This window comes from Camelina sativa, chromosome 14, assembly GCF_000633955.1.
Source record: "Camelina sativa cultivar DH55 chromosome 14, Cs, whole genome shotgun sequence".
NCBI lineage: Eukaryota > Viridiplantae > Streptophyta > Magnoliopsida > Brassicales > Brassicaceae > Camelina > Camelina sativa.
The window spans coordinates 5,959,197-5,982,922 of NC_025698.1; the positions used below are offsets into that span (position 1 = coordinate 5,959,197).

The window sequence follows — 23,726 nt, forward strand, 5'->3', positions numbered from 1 at the left end:
AAAAAAAAAAAAAAAAAAAAAGAGAAGCAATCGTACTCAATTAATCTCTGTAGAATATTTGACCAAAATAAAATAAAACTTTAGAATGAAAGAATAATAAATTAGATAAACAAATATAATGTTTTATATATATTTTTTTTAAACAAATATTTTTATAACAGTGAATGTATTGTATATCTTAAAACAAATTTATTTATTGAATTAAGGGAACTAAAAAATCAAAATTATAATCAAATAATAGGAAAAATAGAAAATTAGATAAAAGAACATAATTACCCACAATGTTTTTTTTTATATAGATAATAACCTACCACTGTTTTATAACACTAAAGTTATAGTCTTAATCAGTTGTTGATTGTGATTAATTTTCTTATGGTTTGTTTGGGGTTTTATATATGGGGAAGATCATGTTGAGAAAGTATCATCAGTATAATATGCGTAGATTTACGTTCATAGATCATGTGCTCCCACAACAATTAAACCCCAAACTCGTTTGATATAACTTTAACTTAATGTCTAAATAAAAGATATAATAAACGAGCGATATATAAAAGACTCATTTTCCAAATGAGAAGTTGAGAACTTATTTCTAGCTATAGATGATATATGCTTCGTGTTACGACTTACGAGCAAGCCAATTGATAAAATAGAACTATCTGTTAAAAATAAAGAGACATTAATAATAATAATAATAATAATAATAATAATAATAATAATAATAATAATAATAATAATAATAATAATAATAATAATAATAATAATAATAATAATAATAATAATAATAATAATAATAATAATAATAATAATAATAATAATAATAATAATAATAATAATAATAATAATAATAATAATAATAATAATAATAATAATAATAATAATAATAATAATAATAATAATAATAATAATAATAATAATAATAATAATAATAATAATAATAATAATAATAATAATAATAATAATAATAATAATAATAATAATAATAATAATAATAATAATAATAATAATAATAATAATAATAATAATAATAATAATAATAATAATAATAATAATAATAATAATAATAATAATAATAATAATAATAATAATAATAATAATAATAATATTAATATACATTTCCGGATAGCAAATACTTAGAGATGAATCACATTTCCCCAATTCCCCTCCATGACAAAAAATTGAATAAATTTTTATCATTCAAAAATAAGAATGTCTGAAGGTTTTAACCAAAATATGTGTTACGTTAAAAGTTAAAACACAGCATGCATACATGTTTAGCAAACTCGTTACTAAGTCATATTCGTTTCTATCGTGTGTGTAAACACAAACACTCTACATGGGTAAACAATATTTCAGTCCGGACGCCTTTATCCGTATCATCGAGTTTTTGTGGAAAACAATATTTCATGGGACATTTGTAGGCCCATAATTAGTACGCTTTGGTGAAACTTCGATACGTTTAATCTTTTTGTTTTTAACGAATAATATCCGTGTCGGAAAGGGAATGGAAAAAAATATATAGATTTATCCATCAATTGTCGTATCATCAAAATAATTACACCTTGATTTGTTGTTGACTGTAAAAGTGTTTACTTATACGGAAGATTACGTAATCCCTATATATATATATATATATATATATATAAACAGTACCACATAAAAGTAAAAGTAATAAATAAACAATAGCATCAACGTTTTATAACACTCTTGAGAAAAATGGAGAGCAAAAGAGTTGCGACGTTGATGATGAACAACATTATGATAGTGATGGTACTAATGGGATACCTTCTGGTTCAGACGTCAGAGGCTAAGTCTACTAGCCATTTTAAAGTTTGTTACTCAAATTGTCATATGGTGTGTAAATCTCATACGACGTTTCCAAAATCTCTTTTTTGTCCATTCACATGTCTTCTGACTTGTCTTGTTCCTACTCCACCATCACCTTCTCCTTCTTATTATACTACGGGTTTAACAAACAAAATCGATCGTACTGATTACTTCTGCAAACTCGGTTGTGCTACTCACCATTGTGTTTCTCTTTCTTCCCTCCAAAATCCGAGTAAGTTTTCACTTTTTGCATTCACAATTTTTGGTATAAATATAAACATTCTACATTAATCTCATGCATGTAGTCGTTGCTCACTACAAACTTTATATGATGGTTGTATTTATGGTTGTGTTTGTTGTTTGTGATGCGGACAGATGCGGAGAAAGTTGCAACCTGTGTGGATTCATGTTCGGAAAAATGCTCCAAGGAGAATAAAAACTGATATATGTTTTACTTTAATAAAAAGCAAATCATATTATGTATTGATTTTGTATTGACGCGATATTCAAGCCGAATGAGTGTTTTTTATTTTTGCCAGTCAAATAAATATTATTTCTTTCTTTTATTAATTTTTGGGACTTGATAAATAAATCGATAAAACTGTACGTGAACCGAACACAACTATTCACCAGCTGTAATATTTGATCTGAAACTACGACAATTTTTTTGTTTATTTAAATGTTAAGTCTTGATCTATGAACATGTACTACATTAAACCGTGGTCTAAACCTCACAATAGACCCAATAAGTATACAGTTTTAAACCTTTAATAACTACTCTTTAACTGTATATATAATACGGTAATTCACCTATACATGATTAACTTATAGGGAGGTAATTATATGAGAAATGTCAGAAATAATTCTACACAACTTTTAATTTTAAACAAGACGAAAGCGTCAAAAAATATACATAATATTTTCATAACATGCATAGTTATCAACTAATATTATTTTCTACAAGTTTTATCGTTATGCCACCAAACAAGATATGAAATATAACCAAACATGTGTGACTAACAAAAAAGATTTTGAGTACACATGATTTATATAGTTTTTTTTCTGTCAACATTTTTAAATACAATCCGGCCCTGACAATTTAGAGGCACATATAAGATTAGTCTTTGTTCTCTTATTTTGTTTTGAATTTTGGCTGTTTATTCAGAAAATAAAAATAAATCGTTTATAGACAATATTTGGGTTCATCCCGTACCCAGCTGTGTTCAGATTCATGTATTAAGTAAGTATCTACATTAAAAGGCTGTAAGTTTTACGTTAATGCATATTTTTATGCCATTAACGGAACAGTATCAGCTTCAAATGAGAAATGAATTGTGAAAAATATATATTACCCATTATAAATATATATTAATCAAGAGTCTATCTATATAAACAAACAATACCACCACCACAATCACAAGTAACACACTACTTCCTCATCAACTTTTATAATACATTCTCTATATACTAGAAAAAAAAAATGGAGAGCCAAAGAATGGTGATGTTTGTGACAATGATGATAGTGATGGTAATGGGAAACCTTCTGATTGAGGCAGAAGCTCAAGCTCCACCTCCATCTTCTCATCCTTTCAAAACTTGTTACCGTGGTTGTGTTGTGGGTTGTCTCTACCAGAAGACGTTTCCAAATTTTTTGGGGTGTCCATTAACGTGTGTGGGGACCTGTCTTTTCCCCCAAATGCCTTCTCCTCTTTCACATATGGTTTCAACAAACGAAATTGATCATACTGATTACTAGTGCAAACTCGGTTGTGCTGCTCATCACTGTGTTTCCCTTTCTTCCATCCAAAATCCGAGTAAGTTTTTTTTTTTGGTGTATTATCGTAAGATTATGGGTTATTTTTTTTCTTTTTCTTTTTGTTTATTGAAATTTTATAACATAAGATTTATTGTTTTGTTTGTTGTTGTTTATGGCATGAGCAGATGTAGAAAAAGTTGCAGACTGTGTGGATTCATGCTCGAACAAGTGCTCCACCAAGAACTAATAATCCTAGTTTTTTTTATTGTAATAAAGTAACGATCTAAAAAATTGATTTGTATCGTTTAAGTTTGTTGTTTGTATCAATCACGATGAATATTTATGTCACATTAATGCAAGCAAATCGGTTATGATTACATATTAAAAAAAAAAAAAACTCTTTCTTCGTACTGCTTTCTGTTTCTTTTGTGGGCAGAGCCTAAGTTCATAACAACAATCACAACAACAAGAACAAGAACAGCAACAAGTTTTTTTTCCTCAAAACATTCTCTTTCTCCGGCTTTAATTTCTCTCTTTACTGCATCATCATCATCTTTATTATCCCGATCCCAATTTCCACAAGACTGTTTATGGCTTTGCATCCCTCCCCGACGTTTTAACTAAGCATGGAATCGCCTGCATGTGCCTAAGCTCATCTGCTTCATGATATTTCAATGTGTAAAAGATTCAGACTATGTTTATTTATTTAAATGTTAAGTCTTTATCTATGAACATATACTACATCAAACCGTGGTCTAAACCTCACAACAGACCCCAATAAGTATATAGTTTTAAACCTTTAATAACTACTCTTTAACTGTATATATAATACGGTAATGCACCTATACATGATTACTTATAGGGAGGTAACTATATGAGAAATGTCAGAAAATAATTCTACACAATTTTTAATTTTAAACGAGACGATTATATCATATAAATTTATATGTACAAAATGGTTTTTAAAAAAAAAATCGTCAAAAATATACATAAATTTTTCAGAGCATGCATAGAATATTATTTTCAACTAGTTTTATTGCTATGCCACCAAACAAGATATAAAATATAACCAAACATGTGTGACTAACGGAAAATTTTTTTACTACACATGATTTATATAGTTTTTTCTGTCAAATTTTTAAACACAGCCCGGCCCTGACAATTTAGAGGCACATATAAGAATAGTCTTTGTTCTCATATTTGGTTTGAAATTTGGCTGTTTATTAGAAAATAAGAAGAAATTGTTTAGTTGGTTCCAAATAAAACAATTGTGGATCATTACCAAAATAAAATTTGTTTTCTCTATTTGTTCTCGGCTCACAGCTGTACAGATTCATGTAAGTAAAATATCTGCATTAAAAAGGCTGTCAGTTTCATGTTAATGCATATTTTTATGCCATTAACGGAACAATATACTGTATATATCATCTTCAAATCAGAAATGAATTGTAAAAAATATATATTACCCATTATAACTAAGTAAAGCAAATCAAGAGTCCATCTATATAAACAAACAACAACAACACATATTACCACCACCAAGTAACACACTACTTCCTCATCAACTTTTATAATACATGCTCTATATACTAGAAAAGAAAGAAGAAGAAAAACATGGAGAGCCAAAGAATGGTGATGTTTGTGACAATGATGATAGTGATGGTAATGGGAAACCTTCTGATTGAGGCAGAAGCTCAAGCTCCGCCTCCACCTTCTCCTTTCAAAACTTGTTACCGTGGTTGTGTTGTGGGTTGTCTCTACCAGAAGACGTTTCCAAGTTTCTTGGGGTGTCCATTAACGTGTGTGGGGACCTGTATTTTTCCCCAAATGCCTTCTCCTCCTTCACAGATGGTTTCAACAAACGAAATCGATCATACTGATTACTACTGCAGACTCGGTTGTGCTGCTCATCACTGTGTTTCCCCTTCTTCTTTCCAAAATCCGAGTAAGTTTTTTCTTTTTGTATTATCGTAAGATTTTGGGTTTTTTTTTTCTTTTTTTTTTGTTTATTGACATTTTATCAACATAAGATTTATTATTGTTTGGTTTGTGTTGTTTGTGGCATGAGCAGATGTAGACAAAGTTGCGGACTGTGTGGATTCATGCTCGGACAAGTGCTCCACCAAGAACTAATAATCCTAGTTTTTTATTTTATTTATTGTAATAAAGTAACGAACTAAAAAAATAATATGAACCGTTTAAGTTTGTTGTTTGTATCAATCAAGATGAATATTTATGTCACATTAATGCAAGAAAATCGGTTATGATTATATATATTAAAAAAAAGCTCTTTCTTCCTACTGCTCTCTGTTTCTTTTATGGGCAGAGCCTATGTTTATAATTAAAATACGTTAATCAGAAAACAATATACATATAGGGCACAACAACAACAACAAGAACAAGAACAGCAACATGTTTATTTATTTAAATGTTAAGTCTTTATCTATGAACATGTACTACATCAAACTGTGGTCTAAACCTCACAACAGACCCCAATAAGTATACAATTTTAAACCTTTAATAACTACTCTTTAACTGTATGTATAATACGGTAATGCACCTATACATGATTAACTTATAGGGAGGTATATGAGAAATGTCAGAAAATAATTCTACACAATTTTTAATTTTAAACGAGACGAAATCGTCAAAAATTATACATAAATTTTTCAGAGCATGCATAGTTTATCAACAAATATTATTTTCAACTAGTTTTATCGTTATGCCACCAAACAAGATATGAATTATAACCAAACATGTGTGACTAACAAAAAATATTTTTATTACAAAAAAATTATTAGGGGTTATTGGTTTGAGATTTGAATAGATTTTTAAAGAATTTAAATATTATGTAGAATCTGCTGTTATTAGATCAAGATTTTGTTAAACTCTGTTAAAGTTTAGTGTTATTAGTTTGTGATTTGTAAAAAATTATTTAAAATCTTAACAAATTTGGGTAATTGGATTCAAAATTTTATAAAGACATTAAAAGTTTTGTGTTATTCAATTAAAACGAAAGAATTTAGGATTGTTAATGACTTCAATTACTATGTTATTGGTTCATGATTTTAGACACTTTTTTTACAAAATTAAGCTATGGAAACTATCACAAAAATACATGAATTGTTTAGAGAACTTTACAAGAATTTAGAAAACTAATCAACAAAACTCTCTAGCAATTTTTAACAATCTTTCACTTATGCACTTTTAATGATTTTGTTGAACTCTTCAAAAATCTTCATAAATTAGAATCCAATACCATCCCCTTATATAGTTTTTTTTCTGTCAAATTTTTAAACACAGCCCGAAAATAAGAAGAAATTGTTTATTTGGTTTCAAATAAAACAATTGTGGATCATAACCAAAATAAATACTGTTTACTCTATTTGTTCTCGGCTCACAACAGTACAGATTCATATATGTAAGTAAATATCTGCATTAAAAAGGTTGTAAGTTTCATGTTAATGCATATTTTTATGCCATTAACGGAACAATATATATATCATCTTCAAATCAGAAATAAATTGTAAAAAAATATATATTACCCATTATAACTAAGTAAAGCAAATCAAGAGTCCATCTATATAAACAACCAACAACAACACAGATTACCACCACCAACTTTTATAATACATTCTCTATATACTTGAAAAGAAAGAAGAAGAAAAAGATGGAGTGCCAAAGAATGGTGATGTTTGTGACAATGATGATAGTGATGGTAATGGGAAACCTTCTGACTGAGGCAGAAGCTCAAGCTCCACCTCCACCTTCTCCTTTCAAAACTTGTTACCGTGGTTGTGTTGTGGGTTGTCTCTACCAGAAGACGTTTCCAAGTTTCTTGGGGTGTCCATTAACGTGTGTGGGGACCTGTATTTTTCCCCAAATGCCTTCTCCTCCTTCACAGATGGTTTCAAAAAACGAAATCGATCATATTGATTACTACTGCAAACTCGGTTGTGCTGCTCATCACTGTGTTTCCCTTTCTTCTATCCAAAATCCAAGTAAGTTTTTTTCTTTTTGTATTATCGTAAGATTTTGGGTTTTTTTTTATTATTTTATTGACATTTTATCAACATAAGATTTATTATTGTTTGGTTTGTTGTTGTTTTGGCATGATCAGATGTAGAAAAAGTTGCGGACTGTGTGGATTCATGCTCGGACAAGTGCTCCACCAAGAACTAATAATCCTAGTTTTTTTATTGTAATAAAGTAACGATCTAAAAAATGATATGAACCGTTTAAGTTTTGTTGTTTGTATCAATCACGATGAATATTGGTGGGATCTAAAAAATGATATTTATGTCACATTAACGCATGCAAATCGGTTATGATTACAAAAAAATAAAATAAAAAACTCTTGCTTCGTACTGCTCTCTGTTTCGTTTATGGGCAGAGCCTAAGTTTTAATTAAAATACGTTAATCATACAACAATATACATATATTGTACGTGTTATCAGAATTAATCTTAAAAAATTTCCATCTTGTCTCATATAATCCATGAGTCGATAATGACATTGTACAAGACAACACTGACCTCTTCGTCGTTGTCTTCCTCCAGTATTCTAAGAAACCTTATAGTAGTTCAATAAGACCACTCTTGCAGAATCCGCTGACAATTGTAGATTTAGTAACTGCATTTGGTTGACAACCCACTTCAATCATTTTTTCCAGTAGAAAGTTCACTTGAGGAATCATATTATTGTCAAACAGACCACTAAAGGCAGTTTTATATGCCACTTGACTCTTGTGCTTTGACTTAATACACATTGTCTTGAGTGTCCGGTCTCTGTAAAAGAGTATCCATGGATGTCCTGAAACAAAAGTTGGAATATTAATTCAGTTCACCCTCACAACTAATGGATTCCAGAATAAAGTCAAGATTAAAGTATCAAACATAGACGAACAAAAGATCCAGCAACACCAAACATTAAATGGATTTGATTTTGATCAATTAGTTGTACAGATTCATGGATTTAAGTAAATATATGCATTAAAAAGGCTGAAAGTTTTATTTTAATGCATATTTTTATGCCATTAACGGAACAATATATATATCATCTCAAATGAGAAATGAATTGTAAAAAATATATATTACCCATTATAACTAAGTAAAGCAAATCAAGAGTCCATCTATATAAACAAACAACAACAACACAGATTACCACCACCAAGTAACACACTACTTCCTCATAAACTTTTATAATACATTCTCTATATACTAGAAAAAAAAGATGGAGTGCCAAAGAATGGTGATGTTTGTGACAATGATGATAGTGATGGCAATGGGAAACCTTCTGATTGAGGCAGAAGCTCAAGCTCCACCTCCACCTTCTCATCCTTTCAAAACTTGTTACGGTGGTTGTGTTGTGGGTTGTCTCTACCAGAAGACGTTTCCAAAAATTTTGTGGTGTCCATTAACATGTGTGGGGACCTGTCTTTTTCCCCAAATGTCTTCTCCTCCTTCACAGATGGTTTCAACAAACGAAATCGATCATACTGATTACTACTGCAAACTCGGTTGTGCTGCTCATCACTGTGTTTCCCTTTCTTCTATCCAAAATCCGAGTAAATTTTTCTTTTCTTTTTGTATTATCGTAAAATTTTGGTTTTTTTTTTCTTTTCTTTTTGTTTATTGACATTTTATCAGCATAAGATTTATTCTTGTTTGGTTTGTTGTTGTTTGTGGCATGAGCAGATGTAGAAAAAGTTTCGGACTGTGTGGATTCATGCTCGGACAAATGCTCCACCAAGAACTAATAGTCATTTTTTTTTTAATTGTAATAAAGTAACGATCTAAAAAATGATATGAACCGTTTAAGTTTGTTGTTTGTTTCAATCACGATGAATATTTATGTCACATAAATGCAAGCAAATCGGTTATGATTATATATATTAAAAAAAAACTCTTTCTTCCTACTCCTCTCTGTTTCTTTTATGGGCAGAGCCTAAGTTTATAATTAAAATACGTTAATCAGAAAAAAAATATACATATAGGGCACAACAACAAGAACAAGAACAGCCACAAGTTTGTTTTCCTCAAAACACTCACTTTCTCCGGCTTTAATTTCCCTCTTCACTGAATCATTATCATCTTGATCATCCCGATCTCAATTTCCACAAGACTGTGTATGGCTTTGCATCCCTCCTCGACGTTTTAACTAAGCATGGAATTGCCTGCGATGTGCTTAAGTTCATCTGCTTCATGATACTTCAATGTGTAAAAGATTCAGACTATGTTTATTTATTTAAATGTTAAGTCTTTATCTATGAACATATACTACATCAAACCGTGGTCTAAACCTCACAACAGACCCCAATAAGTATACAGTTTTAAACCTTTAATAACTACTCTTTAACTGTATATATATAATACGGTATGCACCTATACATGATTAACTTATAGGGAGGTAACTATATGAGAAATGTCAGAAAATAAATTCTACACGATTTTTAATTTTAAACGGGACGATTATATCATATAATTTATATGTACAAAAATGTGTTTTTTAAAAAAATCGTCAAAAAATATACATAAAATTTTCAGTGCATGCATAGTTTATCAACTAATATTATTTTCAACTAGTTTTATCGTTATGCCACCAAACAAGATATGAAATACAACGGAAAAGATTTTTATTACACATGATTTATATAGTTTTTTCTGTCAACATTTTTAAACACAGCCCGGCCCTGAAAATTTAGAGGCACGCACATATAAGATTAGTCTTTGTTCTCATATTTTGTTTTGAATTTTGGCTGTTTATTCAGAAAATAAGAATAAATTGTTTATTTGGTTTCAAAGAAAACAGCTAGGATTTAACCTGCGGTGTACCGCGTGACAATATTTTTAATTTAAACATTTTAAAATTTATATTGTATTTATTTGTTATTTTATTATTGTTTTATTAATTTTAAAAATATAAAATTTTACAGGTATTTGATAAAAGTATTCAAAGTATAGGATTTTTGTAGTGTTTTCAATGTTTTAACCCGTGTGGTATATGTATAGTCTAGTAATACATTTATCTCCTGGTACAAATCTAAAAGTGTTTTAAAAAAAAAACAATTCCACTTAACTCCCTATATCGGATTAATGCCAACCCGTCTCACCAAAATCAAAATAAGTTTTTGCGAAAAAAATAATAATCAAAATAAGTTTTTTCATACAAAAAATAATCAAAAAAATAATCAAAATAATCAAACATACCGTGTAACCATGTCTTTTTTTTTACTGATATGTGGATTTTCATTTCCTGAAATGATAAAAGCAGCAGAGTAAGATTCATTTGAATAATAAAAGAAAATAATAGAAATTATGTTTTTGTGTGATTCTTACAGTGCCAAGATCAGCTCTATAGTTTCCACGGTGCTGCTTGTGTATTGACGCCACAAGTGAAGGACTTTCACTTGCACCCTCCACGTCGTCTTGTAAGGGCGGACATCTCTAAAAAAAACAAATGTTGCAGCCATTTCTCTTTTAGATATGATGTTGTAGGTTTTGGTCGTAGATGTTTTGTTTAGTTTTTGAAGTTGATATTTATATATCTAAATATGTTTGATGAGGAAGGAGTCTTTTATCTATACCAATAAAAGTGAAATTTAATTGTACAGTAAAACCTCTATAAATTAATAAGGTCGGTACTATGAAATTTTATTAATTTATGAAGAGATTTTTTCATTTTCATATTAAAAAATTTCTATTACAAAATAAGATACTTTTGTTATCATTCCCAATTTAAAGAATTTTCTTAATTTATAATCTTAGTTATCGTAATAGGATGAATGTCAATTGTTTAATAGACTATCTAGGTAAAAATGAGAAATGTTAGAAGTTTAGAGTTTAGAAAAAATTGCTACTACTATCTTTCATGGTAATGATGAAGTTGCAGAAGATATTGCGGTACCTTTAAAACCAATTAATAAAGAAGCAATTATCGCATCTATGACTCTTCACAATTTATGGATATGATTTGAAAATACAACAATGAAAAACTTAGAGATGAGCTCCAACAAGAATGCAAATTCAAGAATAGGCAAACAACAATAAAATCATATTTCACTAGATTTTCTTAGATATATATATATATATATATATCAGTTTATATGATTATTAATTTATGATATTGATGAGACCATATTTTTACATAGCATTTCCAAAAAAAATTATTATCTTATCATTTTGTCAAAATGTCTCATTTTTTATACCGGCCAAACTCATGACCGGAAAAATTTATTAATTTATAGCGAGTATTAATTTATGGAGGTTCTACTGTATTCCGTTTTAAGTTGTTTATATTATTACCAAACAATATTCAGTTTCTAAATAAAATATAAACTGAATTAAATGTATGTCTTCTTGCTAAAGTTATATATTTGTGAATATTGGTTTTCAAATCATTCTAAAATTGGGTTTTCGGTTTAGGAAATTTATTAATGTTAATATAATTATGAAGATTGTAAAATTTTATTATGAAAAATCTGTTGTATGTCATTTAAATTTGAGAGATTCTAACATCCATAAAAATAGTTTTGGAGATTTAACGGGTTAAAACTTTAATGGGTAGAGTTGTTTTTGGAAAAATCGAAATGTATAGATTTTGTTAAGATTTTATGGCAATAAATATAACAAATGTTGGTCAATTTAAGAAAATTTAGTATTTGAGTTTCTCTGCAATGTTCTTTATGGAATGTTTTTAGGGGTTAATGTTGTAAATAAACCAAATTAAATAACCAAAACTTCAAGGGCATAACACAAAATGTAGTTCAAAAATAATAATATAGACTAGGATTTAACCCGCGGTACACCGTGAGACAATATTTTTAATTTTAAAATTTTAAAATTTATATTGTATTATTTGTTATTTTATTAATTTTAAAAATATAAAATTTTACACGTATTTGATATAAGTATTCAAAGTATAGATTTTTGTAGTGTTTTCAAGGTTTTAACCCGTGTGGTATATGTATAGTCTAGTAATACATTTATTTCCTGGTACACATCTAAAAGTGTCACCAATCCCACTTTTATTTAACCCGCAATACATCGCAGGACAATATTTGGTTATTTAACCCGCAATACACCGCGGGTTAAATTTGTTACTCAAATGATGTTGTGTCATTAAAACGGAATAGGTCCTACAATCACCAAACATTTATTTAAATGGATTTTGAGATTTTCATGGGATTAATCGTTTAATGCATAGAGTTGTTTTAGGAACAAACAGAATGTATATATATTTTTAACTTTTGTATGGCAATAAACGTTTAAAATTAGGTTGGTTTAAATAGATCCATTAATTGACTTTCTACAAATATTATTTTATGAAAATTTGTAGGGGTTAATAGATGTTGTGAAGATATTTATGACAATGAACGTATCAAATTAGGTCGTTTTAAATAGTTCTATTAATTGAGATTCTACGAAATGTTATTTTACGAAATTGATAGCGGTTAATGTTATAAATAAAACAAACTAATTAAGAAAAACTAAAAGGGTATAACACCAAATGTACTTCAGAAATGTTAATACAGATTGTTGATCATTACCAAAAAAAATAAAAATAAAAATTGTTTTCTCTATTTGTTCTCGGCTCCCAGCTGTATTCAAATTCATGTATTTAAGTAAGTATCTGCATTAAAAAAAGGCTGTAAGTTTTACGTTAATGCATATTTTTATGCCATTAACGGAACAATATCATTTTCAAATGAGAAATGAATAGTAAAAATATATATTACCATTATAACTAAGTAAAGCAAATCAAGAGTGAGAGTCCATCTATATAAACAAACAATAACAACACAGATTACCACCACCACATTCACAAGTAACACACAACTTCCTCATCAACTTTTATAATACATTCTCTATATACTAGAAAAGAAAAAGAAAAAAAAGATGGAGAGCCAAAGAATGGTGATGTTTGTGACAATGATGATAGTGATGGTAATGGGAAACCTTCTGGTTGAGGCAGAAGCTCAAGCTCCACCTCCATCTTCTCATCCTTTTAAAACTTGTTACCGTGGTTGTGTTGTGGGTTGTCTTTACCAGAAGACGTTTCCAAAAATTTTGGAGTGTCCATTAACGTGTGTGGGGACCTGTCTTTTTCCCCAATGGCCTTAACAGATGATTTCAACAAACGAAATCGGTTATACTGATTACTACTGCAAACTCGGTTGTGCTGCTCATCACTGTGTTTCCCTTTCCTCTATCCAAAATCCGAGTAAGATTTCTTTTTCTATTATCGTAAGATTATGTGGAGTTTTTTTGCTCATTTTGTTTAATATCAATATAAGATTTATTGTTTGGTTTTGTTGTTGTTTGGGAATGAGCAGATGTAGACAAAGTTGCAGACTGTGTGGATTCATGCTCGGACAAGTGCTCCACCAAGAACTAATTATCCTAGTTTTTTTTTGTTTTTTATTGTAATAAAGTAACGATCTAAAAAATTGATTTGTATCGTTTAAGTTTGTTGTTTGTAGTCGTGGGCGTTCGGGTATTCGGTTCGGTTCTGGATATATCCATTCGGTTCCGGGTATTTCGGATATATGAGTTTAGGATCCATTCGGTTAATTTACTATTTCGATTCGGGTTCGGTTCGGTATCGGTTATTTTCGGTTCGGTTTCGGATATCCATAATAATATAAATTTTTCTAAAGTTATTAAATTTGAATAAAAATGTGAAAAATTTTTGTCAAAAATATCTAAAAATTTTCTGGTTATTTGAAATATTTTAATTTTTTGGTCTAAATTTATATGATATCGGTTCAGTTCTGGTTTCAGTTTTTTTAGTTTAAATGTTATTGCCTTATTAATTCAAAATGCATTGACTTGTTATGGTTCGACTCGGTGGTGTAGTGGTTGCAACATTCCTTGAATCCCCACAGATATTTGGTTCGAGTCCCTACAATAGCAGTTTTAACATAAATTTAATTTTATTCGGATCTATTCGGATAACCGAATGGATATCGGTTCGATATCCATGGATACTTTAAACTCTACCCATTCGGTTATTTCCCTCTAACCGAACCCGAACCAGAACCGAAATTTCGGTTCGGTTTCGGTTCGGTCCATTCGGTTCGGTTAAACTGCCCAGGACTAGTTGTTTGTATCAATCACGATGAATATTTATGTCACAATGCAAGCAAATTGAAATTAATACAGGAACGCTCAGTTTCTTTAATGGGCCGGGCCTAGATTCTAATTAAAATATCTAATTTATTTTCTCGTTAATGAGAAAAAAAGAACATATATATAAATAATTTTAAATATACGTTGTGAGACAGATAGGGTTTGCAGAGTTCGTCGATTAAGTACACAAAGAAATCAGACACCGATCGGAGTTTGGTGAGGAAGGACTAAGGAGACCCTTAGATCGCCGAGGAAATGGCCCTGCGTAGGAGGCTGTTATCGTGCGCATCTCCGGTTGCACAAGAGAACCATCCCTCTCGCACACTCTGCTCTGCCTTTGGACAACCCCCAAAACAGAACAATCCCTCCAACTTATCTAAATGTACTTTCCTCAAGCTAGACATGGAACCTGAATCCCCCAAACAACCTCAAGGGCACAACAGCAACATCAACAGAAGCAACAAGTTTGGTTTCCTCAAAATATTCACTTTCTCCGGCTTTCCCTCTTCACTGCATCATCATCTTGATCATCCCGATCCCAATTTCCACAAGACTGTGTATGGCTGTGCATCCCTCCTCGAATTTTTAACTAAGCATGGAATCGCCTGCGACGTGCCTAAGCTCATCTGCTTCATGACACTTCAATGTGTAAAAAATTCTGACTTTTTGTTTGTTATTGACTTCTCTGTCAAATTCAAATCATTGCTCACTCCCAATTGCTACAAGGCTTTGTTCGATTCATTGGCTACTACTAGTTTGCTCCCTGGGATGAAACATCTCTACACGGAGATGTTGGATGTGGTTTCACCAGGCGTTCACACTTTTAACACAATGGTTCATGCGTATTCTAGTCATGGGTATATGGTGGAGTCCAATCAGTTTGTGTGTAAGATGATTCAGTCTGGTTTTGCTCCTAATCTTTCCACATTTACGTCTTTGATTATGGGTTACTCTGTCACCAAAGATTTGGAGGCTGCTCTTAGGGTTTTTCATAAGAATATGGTGGAACATGGGTGTGTTCCTGATTCCAAATGCTATGAACACCTCATTTTGGGGCTTTGTTTTACCAAGAAACTAGGATTAGCACAGAGGTTGTTGGATCAGATGCAAAGACAAGGATTAACTCCAACTTGGGCGGTTTTTGATGAGATTGTTATTTGTTGCTGTAAGCTGAAAAAGTATGGGGAAGCTGCACAAGTTGTGGATCATATGATTAGCAGTGGCGGCTACACACCGGAATTGATACATTGCAGAACGTTAATATGCGGGCTTTACGAACAAGGACAGAGAGAGAGAGCGGATGCAGTTTTCCATAAGCTGCTTCAGTGTGGCGAGTACAGCGATGATGACATAGCTTGGACAATCCTCATTGGTGGTTTGCGTTGGAAAAAGGGTCTTGCACAGGAATTTTCTCCACTGTTCCAAGCAATGCTATTAAGTGAGTGTTACTTGAGCCCTCAGACACATTTTATGCTTAATCAGGTGCTTCACAGGAAGGCTCGATGCGCTTGAGTTTTTATATACATCTGCTCTCTGCTTTGGTTTTCTTTTAACTTTAGCAGACATAAGGCCACTTGTGTGCAATAAATTACTCAAGATGGCCAAGAATGGTGTTGTTGCAACTTATGTTTTCAGAAATTTAGGAGTTATGATCGCTATTCCAACCTTGTTGAATGAAAGTTCTGTAGTGGACTTTTCTAAATGTAACCATATTCTTTTCCAAATGAGTGAGGAACTGAAAGAGATTAAAAACTTCAGGTGCAACATAGCCAGTACTTCATACGAGATACAACCAATACTTAGAGCATGTCAAACCTGTAAAAAGCTATGAAACAAGAAACATATGTCAACCAATGAAATCGTGAAGGCATCTGATGATTCAATCCCATTTGCTTTTGCCAAATGAATCCAGAAAACTTTGGCCCAACTTCCCCTGTTTAAACATATTCAAAACCAATCTAAATGTGTTGATTTGTGGGTTAAATCCATCTGCTTTCATGAGCTTGACGAGGGCAGGTACTTCAGCTTCAAATTTAGACTTAAGGCATCCCCGAATCTGTATATTGTATGTATCCTCATTAGGCGCAGGCCCATCCTCCTTCATCTTTTCAGCCAATTTCTTTGCTTCAGACAGGTCTTTATGATTCAACAACCAGTGGATGATGCAATTATACACCTTAACGTCGAGCTTCACTCCTTTTCGCAAGAGGCTACAAAAAAAATCCCATGCTTCATCCTTTCTACTAGCCTTGTACAACCCGTTGATAACCGTGGTATATATGATATCGTTACTCATTTTCATTTTTTCCACAAGCTCAAACATCTCCAAGGCCTGGTCGATTTTGCCAGCAGTGAAAAGACAACCTAACGATACATTGTAGAAAAAAGGATCTCCAGTAATCTCCCTACTCATCTCAATAAATTCGAGGGCTTTATCTGCATCGCCTGCTTTGCAACAACCTTGAATTAAAATAGTGTAAGTGACTAAGTTGGGAGCAAAGTCTCTCTGATGCGACATCTCATGAAACAGTTGCATTGCATCAACTAGTCTTCCTGCCTTGCAATATCCATTTAACAGAGTATTCTAAGTCACCTCAGTTGGGAAACACCCTTTCTTCTCCATCAAATCAAAGAAACTCCTCGCTTTACCTAGGCGTCTTTTCTTACAGTAATAACTGATCAAAGAGGTATAGGTAGAAGCATCCGGAGCTATACCTTTTTCGATCATTTATTTGTAGAGAGCATCAGCTGACAGAAATTGTCCATCTTGTCTCATACAATCCATCAGAATATTATACGTGGTGGCTGTTGGTGTGATCTTCATCTCAAACATTCCCCTCAGCACTATTAAGGCTTCATCCCATCTGCTATGCTGACAATGGCAGCTTATTACAGAGTTGCAAGTAAAAACGTTTGGTTTTATCCCCTTTGTTTCCATTTCATCGAGAAGCTCCCGTGCTTCCTCTAGTTGTTTGTTTTGGCAGAGAGAGTCGATAATGAGACTGTACAAGACAACACTGACCTCTTCGTCGTTGTCTTCGTCTTCCTCCAGTATTCTAAGAAACCTTATAGCAGTTTCAGTAAGACCACTCTTGCAGAATCCGCTGACAATTGCAGATTTAGTAACTGCATTTGGTTGACAACCCTCTTCATCCATTTGATCCAGTAGAACGTCCACTTGAGGAATCATTTTATTGTCAAACAGACCACTAAAGGCAGTGTTATATGCCACAACATTTGGTTTGCAACCCATAGCCTTCATATTCTCAAGAAAAGCTAATGCATCAGAAGATTTTTTCTGAAGAAAAAAAGCCCTGAGCAACGGGGTAAACGTGAACATATCAGGCTTATGGCCAGCTTTCACCATTCTGGCCAATGTAGACAAAGCAAAACGCAAGTGCGAACTCTGGCAGAAACTATTTATCAGAATATTCAGGATGTAGGTATCTTGTTCAATTCCAGCTATTTCCATCTTCTTGCATAGACGGATCACATGATCATACCGCTTCATTCCGGAGACAGCACTCACTAATTGAGTAAAATCCTCCAGTGGAGGGAGCGGACGAAGATCAATCATGCGATCGAACAAACCTAGAGCTTCGCCTAACTGGTGAGGATCAAATCCTCTTCACATCGAACGTCGTACGTCGAACGTCGAACGTCGTACGCAGAAACAAACCGTCGAACGTCGCCGATGAAGCAATTTCAACGCCGTCCTCAACCTCCACATCGCGTGGGCTTGCATCTGTGCAAGAGAAACGACGATCAACGAACGCAAGAATGAAAGATGATGTATCAAGAAACAAGAGACGACGCGCTACTAAGAAAGAAACTGTTTCTATTTCAAAATGTTTTCCAATCGCGTCTTCAGTTGTGTGCATTATATAACAACCGTCTTTTGTTTCCTAATTTAAATCGTAATAAATAATATTTATTTATTTTTCCTACACAATTGTATTGTTAAGTTTTGTTACTCTTTGTTGTAACAATTGGTATTATTTGAGTTGATGTTGTATTCTTCCAAATTTTATGGAAGTACCCAAAATAACACATGATATATTTTTTTATAACAACTCCGATCCAAAACCGGATCAATCATTTGTTTAGCATATATTCACAGGATCTGTACATAGTCATCGTCAGAAATGCAGACGAGGGAAAAAAACGCAGAATCATATGAAATCCAACTACTAGAGAGATATTATGACGTAAGACTCACTAAGATCGTGGAGAACCCGTAGCTTGTGGTGGCTTAGACAAATGGCCATGTACATGTGTGGGTTAAAAAGTTTGAAGCTGTTTTTTTTCTTTCAGAAAGCTCGGCAGAGTGTATTAGTCGTGGTCAAGTTAGAAGAGTGTTGCTGCTCAATGGGGTTATTGGTGGGACTACAGACTCTGCTTCTCTTTGGTTCTGAGATCCTTACGTTGGAGATTGCAACAACAAGCACATCGACCACACCGCTCTCATCTTCTTCCTCCTCTGTGTTGGAGAATGAATCAGTTGGTGAATCAGATGTTGTCTCCTTTTCTCTGTTAGTTCTGTTTACGTCAGTTTTCTTTGTGGGACTGCGATTCTTGAGGCACTGAGGAGATCCTGCTTGACTCTTGTGCTTTGACTTAATACACATGGTCTTGAGTGTCCGGTCTGTGTAAAAGAGTATCCATGGATGCCCTGAAACAAAAGTGGAATATTAAGTCAGTTTACCCTCACTACTAACACATTCCAGAATAAAATCAAGGTTCAAGTATCAAACATAGACGAACATTAAATGGATATTTACGATTAAAGAAGCTGGAATAGGTTAAAAGGCTTACTTAGTATTTCATCCGCTGTGATTCTGGCAGATTCTTCCCTTGTTAGCATTCTCGCCAAGAGATCACGGGCAGGTTTGGATACAGACTCCCACACTCCCGAGTTGAAATCAAGCTTCACGTTTTTTATTGCTTCGAAAATGGCATCCAATGAGTCTCCCTTAAAAGGGAGTACACCAGACAAGAGAGCATATAAGAGGACACCTGCACTCCAAATGTCGACCTTCTCTGAATAATTTTCAGAAAGAACTTCAGGTGCAACATAAGCAGGACTTCCTGCCAATCCTGACAGTGTTTGACCTGTACAAACCAATGAACAAACATGTAAGCAAAAATTTGACAGCTCAATTAAGCTACAGAGAAAAGGTCAAACTCTTATCACAAGTACAATATGTCAAACGCTAAGCCATAGAGAAGAGAAGAGGAACCATAACTTGCCAGTAATAACGACATAACGAATAGTTGACTCAAAGTGATAGTAAAGCATGTACAGCTGCTATCAACCTTTGTCATAGACGACTAGCTCTCATCATCTAGTGTATAGTCAAGAAAAGTATACTCATTACCCAGACAATTGCAACTTAACCTACTAGAGAAAAAGACAAACACAGGACAGTCAAGTTAAATTTCATACCGACATATCGGATTTTAGGGATCAATAGATTTTTTTACCACACCAGTATTGTTAGACACTGATGCCATGCGAACTTTATAGCTTAACAGACACTACAAGTCACTAAAACAATGTATAGAAGCATTTAAAATGCATACACAAATTACTAGGGAAACAGTAACGTCTGAGTATAATTTACCTTTAGCAATTCTCATGGCGAGGCCGAAATCAGCCAGCTGTATCTTCCCTGCAGCAGTTAGGAGAATATTCTCTGGTTTGATATCTCTGTGCACAACTCCCATCTCGTGGCAATAACTGATGACTAGCATGAGGTCTTTGAATATATTAGCTGCTCGCTGCTCAGAATACCTGCCCACCTTAACCATCTGATCAATCAAACGTCCCCCTGAACACAGCTCCATGACAAGATGAAAACAGTCCGACTCTTCATAAACAGCATGCAATGTGACAACACGGGGATGACCAGATAAGTGTTGCATAATCTCAACTTCCCGGTGAACAGTCTCCTCCCCCTTCTTGAGAGTCTTACAAGCAAACTCGGTCCCATTCTTCCTAGACTTACAGATCCTGACAGAGCCGAATTTGCCTTTGCCAATATTCCGACCAAAAACATAGTCGTCGTCAATTTTATTCTTCCTACCAGTCTGAGTGGAAACATCAATGCACCCAATCTTCCTCTTCAAACCTCTTCCTGACGAAACCAAAGAAGAGGCACCACAAGGAGGTGCAGTAGCGACACCAGCAATCCGTCTCTTAAAAGAACCAACAACAGACTCGACAGCTTCATCATCATTCTCCTTGCAACGCTTCTTGAGTCTAGCGTAACCCTCTAATGAGAAATGCGACCTGAAGTTGGATGATCGTGAAGCAGTTGAACATAACAGATCCTCTGGTAAATTCTCCCAACCCTCAGTTTCACTACCTTTCCGCTTCTTCCTCATCAAAACCAGCCACAGATATTATAACCAGTATCAAAAATCACTTACATAAGAAAAAAAATAACAGGTCTCCTCCTCCTCCTGCAAAATCAGAACAAGTACAATCAAAACCAAACAACTACAACGCCACAAAGCAACACAAATGTATACATTTACAAAATGTTTACCCCATCCATTGCACATAACTTTACAAGTACAATCTAGAAAGCAACAAAAGAACACAAAAAAAAAAACGCAACTTCAATGACTCAGAAGCCATTACCCGGAATAAAGAAGAAGAAGAAGAATGCTAGATCGAAACAGCAAAACCCAAAACTCAATCCCTTTAATCAAAGGTACAGAAATAGGATCAAACTCAGCTAAATTAGGGTAAGATGACGAAGCCGATCAGAACAGATGGAGAACCTAATGAAGCGAAACGATTGCGAAATTACCGGCGAACAATTGAATCAGAGAGGAGGAATATACTAAGCTTTACAGAGAATCGAAGAATCAAAGATTGTTATAACAGCTTAGCCAAGATCGAAGCGGAGAAACCCTAGAGCAATCTCGATGAAGCCGATATTTGGGGAAACAAAACAACACAAAAAGCTATAAATCCCAAATCAAATAAAATCATGCAGATCTTCGTTTAGAGATGATATAAGTATATAACCAACATACAATTAGAGAGAGATTTGTGTGATATACAACAGTGGTGCTAATATAATCTCCCTAAACCGGTACAATGTCGGTCGTGTGATATAACCGGTTTATCATTAACCTTCTTCTCCTTCTCGATTTTGACCTGTCTCTGTTATTTTGACAAATTATTTTATTTCAGTTTGTTACTTCTATCGGCTTGTTTTTGATATACTATTACAACAAAATAAAGAGGATACATTAGGATCGGATCTGGTTTGATGTGAAGAAAGGATTCGATTTAATAACATAATTTCTCATAATCTTGATTGGCCTTATAGGGCAAGCTTAGCTGACGATTATACTTTCAATACGAGCAGTTTTCAAACATCCACTATATAAAGCATAATTTTATCGGGACCATAAATTTAAAGTAAAATTAAAAGTCCTATCAACTAAGCATCATAGGATTTGATGGTTGCTGGTTTATTCGGGGTGTTGTTTGGGGTCGCGATTCACGGAGGGGATTATTGCTTGGTTGATTCTCTTTGTTGAGTATACGCGATTTTGGAGGCTCCCGTTTTCTTCTTGCGACGGCTCTTCCCTCTTCCTTCTTCAGCAAATTTTTGCATCATTGGATCTCGACTCTTCATTTTTCTCGGTACCTTGTTCGTTTCTACTGTCTTCCACCTTGGATCCCCTGGTTACTCTGATCAGATTGTAGCCGCTTAAGATCTAGTATCATCAGTTGCTTAGGTTATGTAGATTCCTTTTATAGGCTGTAGTTTCCCTTCTTTGGGCTAAGTTTCTCATCTTCGACTATATTTCTTTGTTAGTTAGGGGATTGAGCTTTGGTTAGTGTTTGGTTTAGAACATTTAGAATTAAGGCTTGTCCTAGTTTAATTACTTGTTCTCTGTGGCGTTGAAAGATTCAAGTGGGTGGGTCTAGTTTTTCTTACAGTTACATCCAGGGAAACCCTTGACAAAGCACTTATAGAGAAAGATGCATCTTATGCGGAGAAAGCCAAGTTTCATTCTCTTGTATGGCCATTTGTGTTGAAGACCGTGAATACCAATTGGTATGCGGGAAGTCCCTATGGTCCTTCGAAAGTTCAATCAGTCTCGAGACAAAATGTTTTTGGTTTAAACAATGTATCGGTAAAATCCTTTCCTCTTCTAGTTGTAGGTTATGGAAAGATCATTATGTCTCTGTAATTTTATTCTCATTTTTTATCTTGTAATTTGTAACTTTTCGGAACTCTAATTTCAATTAATATAATCCTTTCAGTGAAAAAAAAAAAATCAACTAAGCATCATAATGTTTTTATCGAAAAAGAGGATCATAATATGAAAATTAACAAAAAAAAAAAAAAAAAAAAAAAAANGAAAAAGAGGATCATAATATGTAAATTAAAAACAAAAAAGCAAAAAAAACTCCAGCACACCATTCCATAATCGATATTAATCTAGTACCGATACAATCGATATTATTACTCTAACACAAAGGCTGCCGTTAAGACGAGGACAATAGCTACATTTACACCTGTAGTAAATCCAAAGAAAAAATATTCAGTCTTGATCTTCCTAGTCATTTGACCATATTGGTCGCTATCTTGTTGTACGATCATCTCTTGAATTGTTGCCGTCAGATTTTGAACTCTTAACTCCAATTCTGTAATAGATTTTCTTATCTCCACGTTCTCATTGATTCGAACAGCATCATCTTTCGATAAAGCCATGATTCCTGAGCGTAGTTACTCCTCCTGTCTTGAATTATAAGCTTTAAAACTTAGTCTTCAAAAACTGTTAGAAACAAAAGAAATCTAATTCAAACGTATTTATAAAGTACCGAGTAAAACCCTAATAAATTTAAGGACTAATGATCTTGGTGAACAAGCCTATATATATTGATTGAGAAGATACGTAAGAAACTTGAATTTATGTAGAGATAACTAAATGGAAATTTGAATTTATTTGTAGAGAATAACTTCAATAACAAAAACAAAATGTTA

At 33.0% G+C, this 23,726-nt stretch overlaps 8 protein-coding genes and 1 pseudogene across 11 annotated transcripts; 7 read left to right on the plus strand and 2 right to left on the minus strand.

The window, feature by feature from the left end:
- Positions 1,685 to 2,329, plus strand: LOC104739916 (thionin-like protein 2). Its single transcript, XM_010460393.1, has 2 exons — positions 1,685 to 2,056; positions 2,200 to 2,329. The coding sequence occupies exons 1-2, from the start codon at positions 1,714 to 1,716 to the stop codon at positions 2,265 to 2,267; spliced, it is 411 nt and encodes a 136-aa protein (XP_010458695.1). The 5' UTR covers positions 1,685 to 1,713; the 3' UTR covers positions 2,268 to 2,329.
- Positions 3,263 to 3,827, plus strand: LOC104743266 (annotated as a pseudogene).
- Positions 5,077 to 5,788, plus strand: LOC104739917 (thionin-like protein 2). The gene is made up of 2 exons (XM_010460394.2): positions 5,077 to 5,525; positions 5,652 to 5,788. Exons 1-2 carry the CDS (start codon positions 5,195 to 5,197, stop codon positions 5,711 to 5,713), a joined length of 393 nt encoding a protein of 130 aa, XP_010458696.1. The 5' UTR covers positions 5,077 to 5,194; the 3' UTR covers positions 5,714 to 5,788.
- Positions 7,215 to 7,889, plus strand: LOC104739918 (thionin-like protein 2). Its single transcript, XM_010460395.1, has 2 exons — positions 7,215 to 7,581; positions 7,701 to 7,889. The coding sequence occupies exons 1-2, from the start codon at positions 7,251 to 7,253 to the stop codon at positions 7,760 to 7,762; spliced, it is 393 nt and encodes a 130-aa protein (XP_010458697.1). The 5' UTR covers positions 7,215 to 7,250; the 3' UTR covers positions 7,763 to 7,889.
- LOC104743267 (thionin-like protein 2) lies at positions 8,794 to 9,403 on the plus strand. Its single transcript, XM_010464370.2, has 2 exons — positions 8,794 to 9,146; positions 9,277 to 9,403. Exons 1-2 carry the CDS (start codon positions 8,813 to 8,815, stop codon positions 9,336 to 9,338), a joined length of 396 nt encoding a protein of 131 aa, XP_010462672.1. The 5' UTR covers positions 8,794 to 8,812; the 3' UTR covers positions 9,339 to 9,403.
- On the plus strand, positions 13,627 to 14,014 carry LOC104743269 (thionin-like protein 2). Its single transcript, XM_019235988.1, has 2 exons — positions 13,627 to 13,801; positions 13,914 to 14,014. Exons 1-2 carry the CDS (start codon positions 13,705 to 13,707, stop codon positions 13,973 to 13,975), a joined length of 159 nt encoding a protein of 52 aa, XP_019091533.1. The 5' UTR covers positions 13,627 to 13,704; the 3' UTR covers positions 13,976 to 14,014.
- LOC104743270 (pentatricopeptide repeat-containing protein At5g65560-like) lies at positions 14,965 to 16,221 on the plus strand. The gene has a single exon (XM_010464372.1). It carries the CDS (start codon positions 14,965 to 14,967, stop codon positions 16,219 to 16,221), a length of 1,257 nt encoding a protein of 418 aa, XP_010462674.1.
- Positions 16,589 to 18,181, minus strand: LOC104743271 (pentatricopeptide repeat-containing protein At1g12775, mitochondrial-like). Its single transcript, XM_010464373.2, has 3 exons — positions 17,488 to 18,181; positions 17,359 to 17,424; positions 16,589 to 17,262 (listed from the first exon to the last, which is right to left on the minus strand). Exons 1-3 carry the CDS (start codon positions 18,179 to 18,181, stop codon positions 16,589 to 16,591), a joined length of 1,434 nt encoding a protein of 477 aa, XP_010462675.2.
- LOC104739919 (serine/threonine-protein kinase PEPKR2-like) lies at positions 18,755 to 21,744 on the minus strand. 4 transcript variants are annotated; one of them, XM_019235231.1, is made up of 5 exons: positions 21,528 to 21,744; positions 21,356 to 21,416; positions 20,334 to 21,174; positions 19,525 to 19,821; positions 18,755 to 19,381 (listed from the first exon to the last, which is right to left on the minus strand). In XM_019235231.1, the coding sequence occupies exons 3-5, from the start codon at positions 21,094 to 21,096 to the stop codon at positions 19,020 to 19,022; spliced, it is 1,422 nt and encodes a 473-aa protein (XP_019090776.1). In that variant the 5' UTR covers positions 21,097 to 21,174; positions 21,356 to 21,416; positions 21,528 to 21,744; the 3' UTR covers positions 18,755 to 19,019. The 4 variants fall into 4 exon arrangements, with proteins under 4 accessions (XP_019090776.1, XP_010458699.1, XP_019090775.1 ...); XM_010460397.2 differs by lacking the exon at positions 21,356 to 21,416; XM_019235230.1 differs by lacking the exon at positions 21,356 to 21,416 and having other exon boundaries at positions 21,499 to 21,744.

Coding starts and splice junctions, on each gene's coding strand:
- LOC104739916 (XM_010460393.1), top strand. CDS start 1,714: ATGGAGAGCAAAAGAGTTGCGACGTTGATGATGAACAACATTATGATA. Junction 2,057..2,199: donor TTCTTCCCTCCAAAATCCGA/GTAAGTTTTCAC, acceptor TGATGCGGACAG/ATGCGGAGAAAGTTGCAACC.
- LOC104739917 (XM_010460394.2), top strand. CDS start 5,195: ATGGAGAGCCAAAGAATGGTGATGTTTGTGACAATGATGATAGTGATG. Junction 5,526..5,651: donor TTCTTCTTTCCAAAATCCGA/GTAAGTTTTTTC, acceptor TGGCATGAGCAG/ATGTAGACAAAGTTGCGGAC.
- LOC104739918 (XM_010460395.1), top strand. CDS start 7,251: ATGGAGTGCCAAAGAATGGTGATGTTTGTGACAATGATGATAGTGATG. Junction 7,582..7,700: donor TTCTTCTATCCAAAATCCAA/GTAAGTTTTTTT, acceptor TGGCATGATCAG/ATGTAGAAAAAGTTGCGGAC.
- LOC104743270 (XM_010464372.1), top strand. CDS start 14,965: ATGGCCCTGCGTAGGAGGCTGTTATCGTGCGCATCTCCGGTTGCACAA.
- LOC104743271 (XM_010464373.2), bottom strand. CDS start 18,181: ATGGAAATAGCTGGAATTGAACAAGATACCTACATCCTGAATATTCTG. Junction 17,425..17,487: donor GTATAATATTCTGATGGATT/GTATGAGACAAG, acceptor TGATCGAAAAAG/GTATAGCTCCGGATGCTTCT. Junction 17,263..17,358: donor CTGTAAGAAAAGACGCCTAG/GTAAAGCGAGGA, acceptor ATTGCAAGGCAG/GAAGACTAGTTGATGCAATG.
- LOC104743267 (XM_010464370.2), top strand. CDS start 8,813: ATGGAGTGCCAAAGAATGGTGATGTTTGTGACAATGATGATAGTGATG. Junction 9,147..9,276: donor TTCTTCTATCCAAAATCCGA/GTAAATTTTTCT, acceptor TGGCATGAGCAG/ATGTAGAAAAAGTTTCGGAC.
- LOC104743269 (XM_019235988.1), top strand. CDS start 13,705: ATGATTTCAACAAACGAAATCGGTTATACTGATTACTACTGCAAACTC. Junction 13,802..13,913: donor TTCCTCTATCCAAAATCCGA/GTAAGATTTCTT, acceptor GGGAATGAGCAG/ATGTAGACAAAGTTGCAGAC.
- LOC104739919 (XM_010460397.2), bottom strand. CDS start 21,096: ATGAGGAAGAAGCGGAAAGGTAGTGAAACTGAGGGTTGGGAGAATTTA. Junction 19,822..20,333: donor CGCCATGAGAATTGCTAAAG/GTAAATTATACT, acceptor TGGTTTGTACAG/GTCAAACACTGTCAGGATTG. Junction 19,382..19,524: donor CACAGCGGATGAAATACTAA/GTAAGCCTTTTA, acceptor CTTTTGTTTCAG/GGCATCCATGGATACTCTTT.